Below are 20034 nucleotides of genomic sequence, written 5' to 3'. Positions count from 1 at the left end.
TGGAGTTTGCTAGTTTTAGATACCAGTTTGGCAGCTGCACTGAATCTATGACACACAATGGATAAGTAAGCCATGAGTTTTAATTCATGTGGGCTACTCCACAGACGTAGTCATCAGTCATGAGGGCAACCATCAGCACTGCCAAGATATGAACTAAGCTGATTAACAGTAGCAGGAGTATCCCATAAAGTACAATCATTGTGTTGAAAATTTAAGTTGTCTTCTAAAGGAAAACAATTTAAAAAGCGAACATCAATAAAATAAAATAAATAAAAGTCCAAGTGACAAATGTGGTTCTCAGTGAGTCCCACGAGTACTCACTTGGTGTGGGGGAAGTGCAAAGATAACGGCCTCCTTCCTTGAGGAAAAGGGCAGGAAACACTGTTGCTCTTCTCAGCCCCCGCTCGCTTTAGCTTCTTCACCGCAAGACCACCTCCTTCTGAATGAAGACATTCCCTCTCCCGCTCCTCCCTAGACATGACATCTATGTTACTTAATTTCTACCCAAAATGGCGACTAGTACGCTGCAAATTCAGGTCTTGTTTCTAAAGTCATTAGGGCTTGTTAAGTGACCTCTGCCTTAGAAGTGAAATAGCAATGTTACAACATTAGCAATAGCTTGATTGACCTATCTTCATGTGAGGCCAGGGAAGTCAGCTTAAAGGGAACACAGAATAGCATTTTGCTTTAGAAGTACAGGAAACTAGGTTGCCCAATGTATGGAATGTTTCTTTGATCAAACTTACAGAACTGCAAAGGCAGCAAGAATTTATTGTCCTAACTGGCTGTGTCTCGTGCTGTTTCCTATTTTGAAACCTCAGCTATATTTGTTTGTCATAAAATACATAAAGGTCTGTCTGCCCAGTGAAATGTGTTTACCAACAGTGTTATTTAAAATATATAGTGAGGTGGGCTTTGGCCTGTCATGGCACTTTGGCTTGTGAAGACTAATGTGAAACGGATACTGCCGTATTGAGAGTGTGCTTCTCTACATCTCGGTGGGGGCAAAAAAAACAGTTTGGCATGGAATAGAAGCACTAACCAGCATCTGGGAAGCTTCTGGGGCAGGGCATTTAAAGAGCTGGTGGGGTGTGGCTAGGAGTGAGTCTAGCAACATAACATTGCATCAGAGAAGCAGTTGGGACTGGGCATGTGTCAGTCAAGTGTTAGCAACTGTTACAGGAAAAAACAGGTCTACCTGTTTTGACCTCTGTTTCTCTATGCGTGCACAAAATGGGAATTTGTTATTGAAAGCATTTTCATGTGTATTGAATGTCTGCATGCATTTGTATTCATATGCATTTTGCAAAATGTTTGTCCTAAAGTAACCTTTCTGCACTGTAAATATTAAAGTCACTGATGATGTGATTTGGTTCCAAAAAGTGCTAACGGATGGCCGTGTTCTTACTTCGTCGCTTTAAGTTTTGTCTGTGTAGATTCATCAGTTTATGTAGTTGCTGGCCAGTTTCTCCAGCATTGTAGCCCCCCCCATGGATATCTCATACACATAATCAGATACACAACATTGCTGGATGCACACGTAAAACTTCCTGTGATTTTGTAATCCTGTCCCGTGTGGGGTCTCTTGATTGTATCTGAACTGTACATTTGTAGGCAGGTTAGGCATCTTTTGTCATTGCATGGCTTTGCTCCATTTTGTCTGCGATGTGGATGTAACTTGCTTCTTAGCATCATTTCTTTAAGACTGGCTGGCTGTCTGAAAGCAAGGGGAGGCATTTCAAGGAAAACTTCACACAGTCGTTCCTCTTTTCCCAGGATGGTTTGAGGTTCTTGAGCAATCTTGCAGAGGGATGATTCTAACTATGGATTGTATGTGACAACCAGTGGCACCCGATTTTGTACCTCTTTTGCTCTGTATTCCAGGCGGTTGCTGCGGGGGATTCTTGTTGCCCAGTGGTTCTGTCTGTATACAATCCTGCAGTTGTTCCATGATTTAGGAATTCAGATCCCAGAGCTCGTATGTTTTTATCTTGGTCCCTTGTGTCGAAGCATATTCAGTTTTACCTTATTTCTTGGCTAAATATTGTGGCATGCTTTGTGTGCACTGGGTGGAAGCTGTCACTCTTCAAATAGCTGGGCTGGCCTGCTAGTTTGCAGTATATTGTAATTGTAATTGGTTATTTATAATGCGCTTAATACCCAGAGGTTTCTAAGCGTGGACCTAGGGATCGATGTTGCTCCGCATCGTTTTGCTTCCAAGGCAAGCGCGTTGCCTCTGAGCTATCCTCCCGGGACCGTGGTCTGTATACTGTATACTGTGGTCTGTAGCAGGCTATCTTTTATTGTTATGGTGGTGTCAAGAAAATGTTCTTTTTAAGGGGAGTTTTAGGTCGATGGTTGCATGGAATTCATTGAATCTAATGTGGAAGTTTATAAGGTCTAGTTCCCCAGTGGTCCAAATAAGGAGGATATCACCAATGTATCACAGATCCCTTAGTGGCTGCAATCAGAGGTGGCAAGGAAATCATTTTCTAATTGTGCCATGAATAGATTGGCATACTGCAGCACCATCCGAGTACCCATGGCCGTGCTCATCATTTGAAGATAAATATCGGTACCAAAGGTGAAACAGTTGTGGGTTAAGAAAAATTTGATGAATTCGGCCATAGGGTACGCAAGTGGTTGTTATTTCCAAGAGCATTCTTGCACACCCCTCTGCCATCGATGAGGGGAATGTTTGTGTATTGTGACTCCACATCAATGATTGCTAGTTATGTATCCCTTGGGAGGGGCCACATAGCATTCAGGTTGTATAGCAGGTCAGTGGTGTCTTGTATATAGCTGGGGTCTCTCTTACAAGTGGCTTCAAGATGTTCTCAACACAGCCAGAAATGCTCTTAGTTACGTGGCTGATCCAGAGATTATTGGGCGTCCAGCGTGGTTTTCTTTGTATATCTTGGGGAGCATATAGAATGCACCGGGTACCGGGTTGTCGTTTGGTCCGATATTCCTGAAGCCTTGTGTCAGAAAGCTGTTTGTGTGCCTCCTGCACATAGTCACTGGTTTTCATTATGACAATAGCTCCTGCTTTGTCTGCAGGTTTGAATGTAATACTTTGATTGTTGTTCAGGGATTTTATAGCCTCATTCTGCGGGTGTCAGGTTATAAGGCTGTGTAATGCGCTTGTCCAGTAGGGCAGATGTTGCTCTGTGTCTGAAACTTTCAATGTATCGGCCCAGGTTTGGGTTGCGTCCAGGTTCAGGGGTCCAGTTGGAGTTCTGCTTCGTTTCTCACCATTGCATTGCATTGCTTGCTTGGCTGCCATCCTGTTTATCATGAAATAATTCCTTCAGTCTGAGGCTTCTGAAGAAGGCTTCACGAACACTGCACAGTGTTTTTGACTGGTTAATATAAGGTGCTAAAAAATTATTCTTAACTGTTCATAAAAACCGCGTGTAAAATACGTTATTTAAAAGGGGCAATATGGTTTTACTGAACGGCTTGTTTTAGTCCTGCCGTGGTGGATTGTGCCACGCGTCCCATCCCTCCTTCAGGGACTTCCTCAGACTAAATTACAATTCATTGTGTTGGGCTCTTTTTTATTTCTACATTCTGCCTGGACACATGATATCAATGGTCACATGACCTTTGAGTAAGTTGGCTCTATAGGCTATGCATTGTCCACAAGGCCTTCTGGGGCCTGGGATCTCAATACCTTCAACTCTCTCTTCCTAAATATCTGCCTTCTCGAGCTCTTCGCTCATCACCTCCAACTCCCCCAGGGTCAGTCGCTTCTCCAAGCAGCGAGTTGGTGGTAGATGTCTTTCTTCTGCTGGGGCCTCCCTCTGGAATAGCCTCCCCGCTTCTCTGAAACTTGAGAAGAACCATCTCCGGTTCTGGAAGTACCTCAAGACCATGCTCTTTGATTCTGCTTTCTCTCCTCCTCTCCCCTGCTGATCTCCTGGCTGAATATGCACTGGTTACCTGATTACCCTCTGATCTCGGGCCCAGGTCCCCTCCCCGCCAGTTGCACACCCGCACTGCCCTGTGGCAACCCTTGCACTTGGGGACTGTTTCTGTATCCCTACAGCCCCTACTCGCACTTGACCCCTGATGTCGGCTCTTACCCTTGCACTTGCCACCAGCTGGCCGCACTTTTTAATTATTATCTTATTTATTTTACTGTTATCCTATGTACTGCACTGCCCCCTCCCCTTTCACCTTACACTTTTCCCCTTCCCCTCCCCCCTCCACTTGCGCGATCTCAATGTCACATGGCCTAGAAGGATCGCTGTCTGTCTTCCCTCTGTTTCCCCTCCCTTGCCTTGTCGTGCCTTGAGACACTTGTGTATAGACGCGTTATAAATTCCATATCATATGTATACCTGGCGGACATTTTGTAGTATATATTTATAAGACAATGGAGGTCATTACGACCCAGGCGGTAAGTACACCAACTTTACCACCATGGTGTAAACTATGTTTACACCATGGTGGATGGCGGATTTACCGCCCCATTCCAAGGTGAGTGGGGTGGTAAATCCCCATTTCCCATTTACCCTTCCCCATTCCCATTTTTGCCCCATAGGGCATAATGGGAGTGGGGAAGGCGCTAATTACGGCACCGTAAATTACGGTGCCGTAATTAGCACCGAGGCGGTTTAGCGCCATGGATTTTAACGCCTGCTAAAAGCAGCCGTTAAAATTGGAATCAGGCGTTAAGGGTTAACGACGGCGTTAACCCTTACCGCCTGGGTCGTAATGACCTCCAATAAGTATTGCTTACCTTGTGCTTGACTAGTGTCTTACTTCTAATAAGCAGGCACCAATATATTTAACCCTGTGTCATGGCAGAATATTCAAAGAGATTTTACACCTCTTTTTTATAATTACAGTCCTCAAGCCCAATAGCTTGCAAATTGATAATCAACATCACTGCAGTAAAATTCTGTGTGACATGCACATGATGGTAAATTAGCATGAAGCCTTGAGATCGCTGCAGCATTTTCTGTGCTTACATTCTCATTATTCCAATCAAGCCCTAGTGGGCTACACCCTATGAAGTACATAGTGCCCTCAATTATACCATCAATGACATGGTGCATGGTGGTGGCGCGAGTTATGTTCATAGGTTTTTACCAGTGCACCCTTCTTTGCTACAACTTCGTAATATCATCCTTACCCCCAATATAGCAGCATTTACGGCCAATGTAGATAGTTTGAACTTGAAACTCTGCCATTCCCCACTTCCTAGCAACATTTTTAACACTTATATAAACCTTTTACAAATGTATTAACTATTTTTTGTGTTTGCCGAAGTTTGTTAACGTCTGACCTCATCGCAGACTTTCCGGACTGTGTCATGTGACCGCGTGCGCGGCATGATGACATGTTCGCAAACACATCTGCACTTTGCGCACGGGTTCGTGCTTTGCAAACAGTTTGAAACTTTATTTTCAGCTAATCTAGGAAATTTGAAGCTCAAAATGTACCCTTGCACAGCTCATACACCTATTCCTACTCATGATCCATTAACAATCTAGCACATAGCACATGCTTGGAAGAATAGTAGCAAAACTGCTATGTATCTTCAAAAATGGCATCAGCTATTGCCATTCCTCCTCCCCAGGAACTATCACCACCACAAGCAGCAGGAGGACCTAGACAATGGCAGAAGCACAATACTTCAGAAAACAATTAAGAGAACCAGTACCTCTAGCACCCAGAGAGAATCATGGGTGTGTACGTTCTTTAGCATTTTTGGGGGTGTACCAAAGGCTAAGGCTACCAAAGTGAGAGCTTAGTTATGGACAACCTGGGCAGTACTCCCACAGGACCACCTTCATGCACCGGCACACCAAATCCAACCACCAGGATGCTCTCAGAAAGGCTTTTTTCGTTTCTCATGAAGTAGTAGGCTGTCTTCCTCTACCTTCTCTCCCTCATCTTCCTCAACCAATACTGCAACCACACAGGCTACTCCTGAGGGGCACAAAACCACACCACCTACCTTGCAAGCCATAAAAGAGGCTGTTGATCCATATCTTTTGAAGACAACAGTACTCTGTATGTGCTGCAATACATCACTGTGAAGGGGGAGCAGTTTCAAAGTGCTTTCGAGGCTGTAATATAGGAGCATGAAAAACACTGCCCCCTATGTAATGCCCACCCAACATCTTCCTCTGTTCACCTGCACCTCCATTGCTGTTCTTGCTGCCCCTTCCCTTACTTCCTTCCCTTCCTGGCCTCTAATGCAAAAGAAAATTCAAACAAATTAATATAAAAACACAAAAAAGGTTACCTCACTGTTAAAAAAAGTTTTTAAAAAAACTTGCATACGCCATCTACTTTACATTTTTCAGTAAAGTACTTAGACTCAATAAGATTCTCCAACATTCCCATTAGCATTTTCTACTATGCTAATGGAAAGAATCGACAATAGTATACTAGAGAACAAGAAAAAGCACAGAAATGATTTTCTGTCCCAAATGCTTTTCTCTAGCATACAATAAAGACCATAATCCATGGACCTTCATGACTATCTGCGGTCTCCATAGTCCCCTCTCTAGGCCATGCATTATTAAAAAACCCGGATTGCCCGTGCACACCGTTGCACAAGACAGCCCTTCCACCCTTTTTACTGTTATGTTTGTAACACTTCCTCATTGCCTGCTTTGAAACAGTCATACATATATCGACCAATCAGTTCAAAAAAACTCCACATATAACCCTATCAACTTATTAAACTTGTACACACCAACTGCAACTAAAAAATGTTCTACACATCCTTTGCATATGTATTTCACTTGCTTATCCAAAATAATTGTGCACACTGCTGCTATAAATGCATGTATGCATTGTTCAGTAAAACAAGTGCATGAATGGAACGAGGAGTAGAGATTACCAAGTACTCATACATGGCAAGAAGGAAAGTACCAATACATTCCAGACTCTGAGACCACTAGCTACCTGCTGGGGCAGAGGAGTCCCAAGGGTGTGATACACATCCACCAGACGGTAAACCCTCAAGGGCAGTGCTGAAGATTGGGAGTCTACTGGTGTCGACTATATATAGGGCCTGGAACCTGTAAGGGTCATGAGGGACCAGGCCACCGGTCTCAGTAGCAGTGGCATGAGTTAGCAGGGAAGGGATTAAGTAAAACAGGAACACAAAAGTAGAGTTTTCGGAAATTTCTGGAATTTAAGGAAGTCCAACTCAAGCATAAGAGGAGCAGGAAGGCTGTTCCAAAGACAAGCACCGGCCGAAGACTGAGACATACATCCCGCTCTCTGTTTCAAAAAGCATTTGACAAGCAGAGTATTGGAGTTACAGCAGTGGAGGGCTCTAGCAGGGCAGTATTTAGTAAAACAAAGTTGGAAATATTGTAGTCCTTGCAATTGTCAAGAGCCAATGTACACATTTTAGGTCTCCATCGATACGATCCCTGGGATTGAGGCCAAGGATAAGTCTTGCAGCCCTATTCTAGATTAGCCAAAGGGGGCATAGACAACAAAAGGAGAGGTTAAGGAAGAGGTTGTTGCAGTAGTCCAGCCTACACAGAACCAGGGCTCTGCAAATGTTGAGCTTCAGGGTGAACATGGGGACATTACAATGCATGTAAGGAGGTCAAGCAAAAAGCATGGGCTTTCCTTACAAGCTCCAAAATGTTAGGAGTAAAGGAGAGGGAGGACTTAAAGATAACTCCAAGGCTTCTGGCCACACAGGATGGTGAGAGCAGAGGGCCCAAAAACAGCGGCCAGAGGGTAGGAAAAAACAGGGCACAGGCGTAACAGTAAAACATATCTCCACCTTACTGACATTGAGACACAGATTGTTAGCCACATACAATGCCTCCATGGCAGTCTGAGAATTAGAGATATAAAACGAGGACAACAAATTAGTTCAGCGAAGTTTAAGGAAACCTGTGTATCATTAACATAACACTGCAAATGCAAAAACAACAAGGACATCAGGTGAGCCAAGGGACGAAATAGATATGGAAGAGCCACAATTATGGGATAAAACCATAGTGTACTCTGCAGGTGAGCAGTGAGGTGGTGGAGTACAAACAGCCCAGTTGCAGATGCTAAGCACGGTTAGTGAGGAAAGCAAATCAGCCAGTCCAGCGCTTGCTCCATGATGCTAATGGTAACACGTAGCCTTTTAATGAGGATACAATTGTTAACCATGTAAAATGTGGAGGAGACTCTCCTCAGTTTTACTGCAATCAGTGGTCGAAGTGAGCAGGAGTGGTTGGGAGAGGTGCTCCTCTACTTTTTTAAATTAAGTGTTACTGTTCCTATACTTTTATTTTAGACAGAAATCGTTCTGGAATTGTTTCGTTTTAAAATAAAAGTGTAGGAAGAAGTTGAAACTTGCCCTTCCAGTGCACTACACTGAATGTTCCCTTAAACATCAGGTATATGTGTTTGGGAGTTTGTATTGTGTGTGGGAGGGAGTGTGGTGATGGTGTTTCTGGGGAGTGAGTGCAGGCCAGCAGGGGACATAGTTCCACCACTTCTTTTCGTACACTTCGACCACTGACTTCAATCATAAATACCATATAGACTTTAATTATGTCATTCCACCATGTAACAAATACTGTATACTCCCACTACACACCTATAATTACTATACACATTACTAGAGTGTATGTTGCCAGTGTCCAGAATCTTGGGGGCATAGTCTAAGGCAAGGCCTAAGGCCATGCCCCCAGGATCTGGACACCGGCCACAACCAGCACATTAGAATTAAACCATGTAATAAATATGTATAATACACCTTCAAATAACAAAACTCGCCCTACCCCCCTGTCATCCATATGGTAAGAAGTGACTGCATTCTCAGCTGCATCTGCAAACCCTTTTTTCACCCTTAAAACATCTCCATATCATCTTCATTCCACTCCTCCACCCTTTCCAAGCTCTCTTTCAGCCTTCAAATAACCTCAAATGTGTTTTCCAAGCTGCTCATTCACAGCACTGTCCGCAGACTACTGCGGTGTCCACGAAGCGGGCATCACCTGCACCCACTTGTTTCATCTAGAAAAACAGCTCCATATCATCTTTATTCCACCCCCACCTTTTCCAGTCCCTCTTTCAACCACCAAATAACCCCAAATGTGTTTTCCAGACCTTATCCCCATGGCGCTACCCAGTAAATGAGTTAGTGAGGACTATATGGGAAAGCAAACTTATAAGATGCTCACAACGCAGCCTGGAAACGCCTCTGCCAATTGTATGTTTGCTCTCTTTGCAGTGCTTCCATGGGAGTGCTCAGCTGGTTCGCACAAGGGATAGAAAAGGTTGTACCACAGCCCACATGGAGCCCAAAGAAAGGTCAGACAAATGTGGAGCCCCAGGAAGTATCTGCAGAAAAGGAGAAAGGTACATATGTTTGTGTGTTGGAGCTTAAGTATCTCCTGTCCATGTACACAGTGCTGTGATGTCATCTGAATGTCCATGTGAGAGAGAGGACAAGAGGCATTTCTGTGTGCATTGTTGGTGCCACTGGCAGACCTGCACATCAGTAGGTTTGCGGTGGATTTGATTTCTTGTTCGCCTTGCCTGGGTTTGCTTCTTTTTATTCTCCGGATGTTGGTAAAATGAGTACCATTGAAGTGTATAGGTATCACAATCACATGATAAGTGTTAATGAGGCAGCCTTTTATCCATAGTGGGTCGTACTATTGCAATAGGAGCAGCAGCTGTCTGGCCAGCCATTAACTCTGAAAGGGTCTGTTGATCTGGGGAATAGTCACTCACATGTCAAGCAGGCATAATGCAGCCAGTTATCCTTCTGAGGTTGCGTGAATGAGTGCCAATTAGGTTGGTAATATTACAGCAGGGATAATTCATGGAAAACAAGCATTTATCTTGGAAAGGCCAGTAGGGCTGGGTAGAATCTGTTATGTATGAAGCATGCATGCTAAAGCCAAACTCCTTTTATGAGTACTATTGAGGTTGATAATGTTACAATGGAGAGAACTGATGGCAAGCAATCTACTCTACACAGGTTTTTGAGGTTGGGCATGAATCCATTCCCTCCATTAGTGGATGCTGATTTTTATTCCACTGGTCTAGTTAAGTGTCTAACATCTGCCTTGTATCCCTAGTATATTATGCAATATGTGTGTGGCGTCTACTATTCAGTGCAAGTATAATGGAACAGAAATAGTAGTCCAGTAGAGGTTAATTGGGAGCCGTGGACGGCCTCGATGACTTATTGAATACATTGTTGAAACAGGTGTAAACAAACAAAGACATGGCCCACACTGAAGGGTTATTACAACCCCGGCGGTATTACACAGAGTTGTGCATTTTTTCCGGCGCCTGGCTTGGGGGAATTACCGGTTCATTACAGCCCCGGCTGTCCCTGAAGCCTGGCACCGGAAAAAGTAACTCCCCATTCCCATTCGAGTCCCATAGGACTCAATGGGTATAGGAAGGACGGATGCACTGTTCGACACAGTGCTGGTGCATCCGTCAAAGTCAACGGGCGGGTTCCGTTCCACCCACCAGGTCAGACCTGGCGCGCGGGGCGGCACCCGACCACAGAACTTGGAGTGTACCGGTACTGTTGTTACTGGACCGGCATACTCATAATGAGGGCCATAGACAGGGAAAAACTTATCTGACACAGACCACTATAGAAATCCAATATCAGGTCACTGGACAGCTGAAATGACTAATACCTGTCAATTTGAGAAATGTCTATTAAATATAGATCAAAGTTTGTGAGGAATAGAAAGTATATATTATGTTAATGAAATACAGGTCAGTGTTATTTATACCTGTGGTTCAGGTGAGTTAAAAAAAAACATATTTTGAAATATGAAAATATAATTTATGGAAACAACATTGTGTTAATGTAATGTAGATTGATTAATTCTGAAAAAGAATAGAAAGGTATACATAATAACAACTAGTACCAATATGAGTTTTTGGGCCAGGAACATAAAATGACATATGAGTGAATAAGGTACATAATTTTACAAAACATCTGTCATGTGGGCTTTGTTTGATACCTGTATTTAACTCTTTCCATTATGTGTTTTATATTTTATATTTAATATGAGTCAGTAACAAACAAAACCAAAAAGAAGGTTCCTGTCTCTGAAGGTGCCTGTCTCTTGTTTTTCCTGACAGTGGAACACACCATTGTGTGACACACCTAAAGGAACCTTACAAAACGAATTGAAAAAATTACCATGTTCCTACACTCCAAATTTCAAAACAGGGCAGGGGCTGGGGCACTTACCAGCTGTCCACATGAACCATTAAGGCTTCCGAAGTGGCATCAGCTCAGCCAGGTGCGCCTTTTGTTAAACTTTCAAGCAATGTATTCCTACACAGGCCTCTTGCATCATAACGTTTCTTTCAACAATACCTGCTGGATGAATACAAATGGCTCCTAGCTCTGCCAGTAGCACTGAGCTACTGTGTAAAACACCAGGCCCAATGTTGTCACCCTCCCGTTTTAAATCTCTCCTGAGTTAGGTTTGCGCTGTAAGCAATAAGTTCTCCCTGCCAAAGCTGCACTAGACATATGTGTTGCCAAACAATAACATGATGACCGCTCCACTAAACAGACACATCCTGCCAAGGTGCCACTTGGCATGCTTTTTGACCCTCAACACAACAGTCTGTTACAGACTGGACACAATGGAACCAAATGGAACTGCCTCAGCTCTGCTGCTCTTGCAAAGAAACTGACCAGCATTGTAGGTCCACCTCACTGCACTCTGCCTTTCATGCTGCTGCCTTCTTGGACACTGCTCCCTGAAAGAAGCTTAATTTCTCTACTCTCTTCTTGTCAGCCCCAAGTAGTAGCGTAGCTCGCCTGTGTGGTATAGGGTACTCTTGTGAGCCAGTGGGTGTCTCCTTACCTCAGGATGCATAGGGCCCATCCTTGATAACTTGTTGCCGGTGTTATAGTCAAAGATGCTGACTTTACAAGATGAGTCAGACAGGCTGAGATTCCAAGGATAGCCTCTTTACATGTTTGGTGGTATCCCGCTAGTATATCCGGTGGGATACCACTAAATGGAATAACCGTTACAGGCGCTTAGTCTGGAGGAATTACTGCCTGATTCAGAGTGCCAGTAAGGGCAGTTAATCCCCATTCCATGGAGTCCAGCAGGACTCTATGTGGGGAGTTGCCGGTATTACCAGTGCTGGTAATACCAGCAGTTTATGCTGGGTGGGTGACGGAATCAGCTCCAGCTCCAAGCTGGACACCTCCTTGGCTGGTGCGATAACATATTGGTAAACAGAATTACCAGCACGTTAATACCACACCGCCCAACTCCAAATGAGGTTGGTCTTTATTTGCAGTTGCTTCCATTTCCAGTTAGGTATGATATGATATTTTATTTATATAGCGCTCATACACAAGTGTTTCAGAGCGCAAAGGTCAGAGGGCATAAGGTCAGAGGAGGCACCTACCTGTCACGCTCTCAAATAAATAGCTGAGCCCCCATTGACATACACATAGAAAACATAGGCAGATCACTCCCCAACAGTCTCAGAGTTGCAATGCACACATCAGACCACCAGTACAACTCTCTCTCAGATGGCCAGCAGGCGAGAGCAAGTCTGGACACAAAGGTTTGCAAAAGCGTCAAAGGTCAAGGAGGAATCACACCAAATAGCAAATCTACAGCTACTTCTTGCACAGCTGACCTTTTAAAACGTTCTGGTAAACCTGATTAAAAAAAATACATTTATTGAAAATGCCTTTTTCCCCCTAGCTCTAGAAGCTAGAATGGGAAGTGCGACTACTTTGTCACAATCGAAAGACTGGAAAACCAGTTGAGAAAAGCAATGAGTCGATCAGCCATTGTCCATTTCTTGATAGGTTTTGAAACTATTTTTGCAAACAGTTTTCCCTGGGCATCTAATAGGGTAATCAAATTGTACAAGCTAGGATTAGGCTTCCAAGTTATCTGTGCCTCACCAGTGCGCTATACTTCACTAAAAACAGGGCAGAAATCACACCTTCTACTCAGGGTATGCTATATTGGAAAGACCGTCCAACCCGAGGCCCTAAAATAGTTCACTATTAATATTAGGTTATCTTCTTTCAACTGGAAGGCTGATTGGCATGTAAATATTGTGTATGCCTACCACTGTATTAATGCACACCACTGTCAAGCTCTACCATATTTATGTAACATGCAATAGATAAGATATCAGATTTGCCGGGAAGCAGTGAGCTGCTTACAATGGGATGGGTTTGAGTGACATTCAGATCAGGTTGTGGTGGGAAGTAAAAGGAACGGTCACCAGGGACAATATATGGGTGGACTTGCATAGATTATGTACAATCTACATTAGACTTTTTAAGTGCAGGTAGGTGGTGCACTAGCTATGTTAGGGATGTGACCATGATGGAAGAAGTGTTAGAGTGGATTCAGAGAAATTAAGGGACAGAGGCATGTTAGAGGCGAGGAAAAATGTTAGCTCAAAGGCAGATGAGATGTAGGTTAAGAGCATAACTCAGAGGCGAGTAGATGGGCTTTCAATATGGATTCAAACAAACCGTTGTGGACTATCTCTCATATGTCTGAGGCGAGAGAATTCCATGCAAGTGGAGCAAGAAGAGTGAAAGAGCGTAAGCAAGAGGAAACACACGGAGGGCCAGGAGCCACAAGGGTAGTCACAGAGGCAGAGCATAGATTACAGGAAGGATTCTAGAGTTGAATAGAGGAGGATCGATACAGTGGTGCCTTACCATGGTTAGATTTGTGAGCCAGGAGAAGACGTTTAAATCTGGCCTTCTTCTGCATCATCAGCCATCCAGCCTGGAGACAGCAAGAGGAAGTAGGTGTAATGTGAGGGATTCCAAGAGAGTCCTGGTAGTGAAGTTAATGATCTTGTCAAGAGGACAGAAAGCGTAGTTGGGAGGCTAAAGAGGATGCTGACACAAGAGTCCAGTTTAGAGAAGACACGAGTGGTTAAGAGATGCATGGTGGTGTTGAAACGAAGGAGGTGGCTGAATTTCCTAATATTTAGGAGGTGAGCCGCAGTTGCAGTTTTGGAGATGAAAGTAGAGAAAGTGCGTGAGGAGTCATAGATGATGCTGCGGTTTCCAGGTGAAGAGGAGTAGGGGAGAGTGTCAGGTGGGAAACGGATAGGCGGGGGAGGAGATGAGAGAGAGTATTTGGCAGGGAAGAAGAGCCCTCTATTTTGGAAAGGTTTAACATCAGAGTGCAAAGCCAACCAATATTTAATGGCAGAGAGACCGTTTGAAATTTCGATAGAGAGATCAGAGGAGAGTTCAGGCAAAGAGAAGATGGTTTGGGTGTCGTCCGCGAAGAGTTGGTATGAGAACTCAAAGGAGGAGATTAGTGCCCAAAGAGCAGAGGTGAAGAATGTAAAGATGAGAGGACCAAAGATAGAGCCTCGTGGAATACCAACAGTTGGAGCAGTGAGTTGAGAGGTATTGTTGTTCCAAGAGACAGAGAATGGTGAGGTGCAAGGTAGGATCAATACAGGGAAGCGCTTGATCGCACATTCCAAGATGAGAGAGAGTATTAAGGCAGTGGACAGGTCCAGGAGAATTAGAATAGAGGATAGGTTGGAGTGCTTAGCAGGTGGGATTAATTTGGAAACATTCATGAGAGCAGTTTCTGTCGAGTGACAGGGGAAGAAACCTGTTGTAGGGGTTCTCGAAGGTTGTGGATGTCTGAGAAATTGGTAACACGGCTGAACATAACTCTTTCCAGAGCTTTAGAGTAGTGTGGAAGGAGAGACACAGGGCAATAGTTAGCTGGCAGGTTCGTGTCAGCCCCTTGTTTTTTTTTGTTTTTTAGGAGAGTGATGACCATGGTTGTTTTTAAAATAGAGAGAAAGCAAACAGAGTTGAAGGCCAAGTTGAAGAGATCAACGGGGTGAGAGGCCACTAAAGGGCAATAGGCTTGACTAGCTGAGGAGCAAGAGGGCCTGATGGGGCACTAGAGGGGTTAGCCTACATTAGTAGAGATAGGACTTTTTCAGTGTTAGTGTGACTAAAGTGGAAGATATAGGCAGAGGATGATGGGAGAGCAGAGTTGATGGTCATAGGTTTAGGAGCAATGAGTTTAGAATGGTGTGTAGGCGGCAACGATGGTTGGAGTGAGAGTTGATGAGGGTGAGTTAGAATTCCCTTTTCACTCTTTCAAGAGAGAGCTTGAGAGAGTTCAGGGCAGAGGTGTAGAGTTGCAGGTCCTCATGTGAGTGGTTATGCCTCACAGCAGTCAACTCATGTCTATACGGAAATAGATTATGAATGGAGTGACCCATGTTTGAGGATACTGAAACTTAGGGGGTCAAAGTTATTTGTGGGAGTTGAGTTGAGAATGAGTCATATAGTAGGGATTGGAAAATGGAGTAGGCACTGTTAAAGGAAGAGGCATCCGGTGTGAAGGAGGAGAGTGAGAACTGTAGATCAAAGAGAAATGGAGGAATGGCAAAAGGTTTACATATCCTTTTAGTAATAGGTGAGGCAAGTGGTGAGGAGAGACCAGAGGATGGAAAGGAGATGGTGGTAAAAACAATGGATTGATCAGATAGTGATGGTGTGACAGTGGTATTAGTGGCTGAGAGAGAGAAGGAGGCGACTAAGAAATCCAAAGAGTTACCACCGGTGTGGGTTGGTAAGTCACGGATAGAGCATGATCACTGAGAAAAGACCAAAGTTTAGATTTCTACGAAAGTGGTTGGGGAGGGAAGGCTAAATTCACCTAAGAAAATGAGGTGATGTTTAATGGAAAGAAACTCAGGGAGTTGCACAAGTGTATCAAAGAATGGTCCAGTGGCACCAGGAGGGAGATAGATGGAGATGATGTGAACTGAGTGAGGTAGAGCTATAGTAGAGATGTTGAATTCAAAAGCGTAGGAAAGGATGTGGCATTGGAGATTTGTGAGGCAATGAGGCGGGAAGAGATCAGGTGTACAATGCCTCCACCTCTGCCAGTCAGAAGAGGAAAGTGAATAAAGGACAATTTGGAGTCTTGTAGGGCCGCCGGGGTGCCAGAGTCAGATGGAGAACTCCAGGTTTCTTTGATAGCAAGGAGATCAAGGGAGGAGAACTGGCATGAAAGTAGTCAGTGATAAAGAATGTTTTGCAGCATCCATATTGAGCACACTGGAGTGCAATGTTAAGTTGATACTATAAGGAACAGTAGAGAGGTTGAGTGTCAGAGGAAGAGAGGCAAGGGGGATAGATGTTAGGGGAGGTGTGGTGTGCTTGTCTACTTTGTTGGAAGTACGAGGTGAATGAGAGATGGAGTAGTGGGAGCAATTTTATGATACAGAAAGGAAAAGAGGAAATTGTCGCCTGATTGGCGAAAGTGTAGGGAGAGGTGAGTAGGAGGAGCAGTAGGAGCAGCAGGAGAAATTGCATTATAAGTGAGTACCACATTGTGGAGAGACAGCACAATAATCTGCAAGATAGGGGTACTCACAGGTGCAGCAGGTAGGAAGGCAAAAGTAAAGGCTCATAGATAAAGAGGCTGTTCAATGTCTGGTCTTTGCCCTTTACTATTCTGCCCTTAACTGGGATGCCCCGGGCTGGCCACTCCTAAGGAGTTCAGATAAGACATCAGACGCTTTTGTCACCTCATTGCCTAGTCAATCAGTGGCTGGGCTCTCTGATTTTGTCCCTGGTGTTGATGGGATGAGGCGATTTATTCTTGTTTGGTGTTCCCATAGGAGTCTCTTGTGGCCTTTAGTTGGAGGTTGGGCATAATTAAGATGGCTACATGAATTGATGCCACCAACAGTAAGTGATATCACAGACAGGAAGCAAAGCCACAAACAGGAAGTGAAGCCACAAACTGGAAGTTATGCCAGATGCTCTCGTCACCTGATCGCCTAGTTAATCAGTGGTTGGTCTCTCTGATTTTGTACCTGGTGTTGCTGGAATGAGGCAATTTCTTCTTGTTTAGTGTTCCCAGAGGAGTTTATTTTGGCCTTTAGCTGGAGGTGGTGCTGAATTAATATGTGTATTCCATCCTACATCTGGTAAGCACATTTTCTAAATCCTTCCCCTCAGACACATCCATATCATAGACCATCATCCAAAAAACGTTAGTGTCTCCCTTTCTCGTTAGGTCTAGCATTCGTATTATCTCTAGCACTGCACCCCAGTATTTAAATCCTTAATGTCTCCCTTTCTTGTTACCTCCACCATTCCTATTATCTCTAGCACTGTATCCCGACATTCAAACCTTTAGGAGCTCATGTTCAATTGTAGCGTAACATGAATGAAAGGCGTAAAAGTAAGGCTTTTATGCCTTTCATTTACGCCACATTTTCAATCATTTGTATGGCGGACAGGAGGGGTGGAATGCAGCTTGCGTTTCCACCTCCTTCCTGCCTCTCCACCGTACAAATGCTCAAGCATTTGCGCCGGCATGGATATTCATGCCGGCGCAAATGCTGGAAGTCCCTATAGGGTCCGCCGGCTTTATGCAACATGTGTTATTATATAAAACATTTTCAACTAATTCCTTCACTTTACCACTTAAAGTCGTCTTCGGACCCAACTGATCGACCAAGTAGGAAGTGAAGAATATAAATCATGGATGGCTTTACCTACACTTTCACATCTCATGAGCCTAAAATGATTTCCTGTCTTATAGTCTCGGTTATCAATGAGGCATCCCAAGTTCTCAGGAGGATAATTCCACCAAAGTGCCATACGTTTAAAGGCATCCACCTTAACTCCCCTTTATATGTTTTTTTCTGCCAAACCAATTCATATTCCGAGTATGGAAAACAGTGATCACTTAAGCGCCTCGGAATATGCAACACTATAGCATTAGCCTGGACTCTTAAAGAGGTAAATATACACCCTATAAAGGAGCTTGAACCTCTAGAAAAATATCTGAAGGTCTATGTTGTTTGGATGAAGCTTCTCCCATTATAAATCCGCCTTTAGTGTGACTGCAACATATTTTGCATTGAAACCTATGAGCATTCTTAATGGAGCTGGTATCCTTGAAAATAAAGATGCAAATGCTTTATCATCCTCCATAAAGAATTTGTCTTTCTTAACAAATATTTTTGTTAAGAAATTTCTGATCAAGAAATGCTAATAAAATGAAACTCTTCAAAGTTTTCTTTTCACGTCCTGATTCGCATTTTTTTAGCAAGGCATTTTTCCTATCTGGCTTTAGAGAGGGTTGGATTTAGGCAGTCCATAAAGTGGAAGTGAACTTGCACAGTAAAGCTAGCAAATGGCTGAAACGAATAGTTTATGATAGAATGAGTTCAGATTCAACAGTACCCTAGGTTTGGGAGAGGCAACATCTGTTCTTGAGCACAGGAGAGGCAGCCTGTGCATTTTTAATAATGGTATTCAGAGTTCAGTTGGATGTGAAAGCTGAGATTCCAACATTGAATTTGACCCCAAATTTGTCAGCAGTCTGTATCTGCATGGGAGTAATAACCCAAGCACATACGTTCACATACATGCAATATGCACATTCCTGGTCAAATATGCCTAATGCAAAACAACTTGGACATAGATTCCTGGTCTAGTTTCCTCAAGGTAATGGGGGATCTCATCTGAACTCCACAGTCAAAGAAGGACACACCCATTTTTGCTGTGATGATATATTTAAGCACAGGAGGATCTGTGAACGAGAAGAAAACTCCTACGTAGGGAGGAGGGTGAATCCCACGCAGAGACGAAACTCTGCAAAAGAGACATCCTGGAGAGACTGAGCCACACCAGATTACAGAGCCAGCAGTGGTGTAGGAAGCGGGCCTAAGGCTAGGCGCACGCTGGAAGGTTGACGTCCCGTCCAAACGAGCAGCCTGCGTTAGCGGGAGAGGCAGGGACGGGGAAGCTCCTACTTTCTCTTGTGGCGCAACCACAAGGAAGCCATGGTAGACTGGGGGCCTAGCAACCGACGCCAAGACTAGATCATCGGGGAGGACACAAATCCCTGAGCTCCATATCCGGCGGACGCAAACTACTGAGGGACGCAATACCAGGAAAGCAAACTCCCACGGAGAGAATACTGTTGAGAGAAACAAACACTTTGAATCAAGGTTAAGATAACCTACAAAGTTACGGGAGTCTGAGAAACCTGAATGAGCAAACAACCAGTATGAAGCTGGGGAAGAAAAATACAAAAACTTTGAATTAAGGTTAAAAGAACCTATGAGCTTACGGGAGCCTGAGAAACGTGAACGAGCAAGCACTCTGTATAAGCCACAAAAAGAGGAATAAAGACATTTTATGTACAATCCTACAAAGCTACACACACCTGAGGAATCTGAATGGGCGAACGTCCTTGTGAATCTGAGGGATAGAAACTCTTTGCATCTAAGTTGGGGAAACCGGCAAGGTTACAGGAGCCAGAGAAACCAAAAGGCGCCAGCGCCCTGTGTGAACCAAAGGGAATTAAATACAAACATTTTACATCCAAGTTGGGGAAACCAATAGGATTTCAGGAGCCTGAGAAACCCCAAAAGGGGCAAGTGCCCTGTGTGAACCAAATTGAATTAAATATGAACATTTTTGCTCCAAGCTTGGGAAGCCAGTGAGGTTATGGGAACCTGAATAACCTGAGGGAACAAACACCCTATAAAGTTTACATTGAGTGTGAAGAAGTATTCCAGAGAGCCATAAGTCTTCGGGGAGTCCGAAAGTCATAGACTGGTTCTCAAGAGACTTGGAGTAAACAGAAACGTATTGAAGAACATTTAATTTGAACTAAGATCTGCAAGAAAGATTTGAACTGTTGAATGTTACAAACTATTGTGAAAATTCAAGTGTTGGGCCAGGTAGAAGTCTAACCCAGAGACTGTGTCCTGGTCTCCTCCTTTCTGATTGTTTTTCTAGAGTGGTCGGGCCAATTAGCAATTAGGATTCAGACGGAAAACATTTATTGTGGACTTTGACAAGCACTGTTAGCTTTAGTTTTGAGAGATAGGGAGCTTCCCTCATGGAAATAGGGTAAGATAGGAAATTTCCTTTTGATTGAAGTAAAAACACATTAAACCCTGTCACTAAGACATCTGATTTCTTCTTTCGGGTCACCACAGAGTACTTTGAAGGATAACATGTTAATGTTT

The 20034-nt window shown here is 43.9% G+C and overlaps 1 protein-coding gene across 7 annotated transcripts in view; it reads left to right on the top strand.

The window, feature by feature from the left end:
- CNGB1 (cyclic nucleotide gated channel subunit beta 1) overlaps window positions 1-20034 on the top strand; it is a 1007057-nt gene that overhangs the window by 241071 nt on the left and 745952 nt on the right. For all 7 annotated transcript variants that reach the window (XM_069654372.1, XM_069654395.1, XM_069654388.1 and 4 more), the window contains exon 8: window positions 9221-9348. In XM_069654372.1, coding sequence (XP_069510473.1) covers window positions 9221-9348 — 128 coding nt within the window. The remainder of the gene's footprint in view (window positions 1-9220; window positions 9349-20034) is intronic.

The sequence above is a fragment of the Ambystoma mexicanum genome, chromosome 1p (genome assembly GCF_040938575.1).
Source record: "Ambystoma mexicanum isolate Mex_15411 chromosome 1p, UKY_AmexF1_1, whole genome shotgun sequence".
NCBI lineage: Eukaryota > Metazoa > Chordata > Amphibia > Caudata > Ambystomatidae > Ambystoma > Ambystoma mexicanum.
This window is presented reverse-complemented; position numbering and strand designations above follow the sequence as displayed.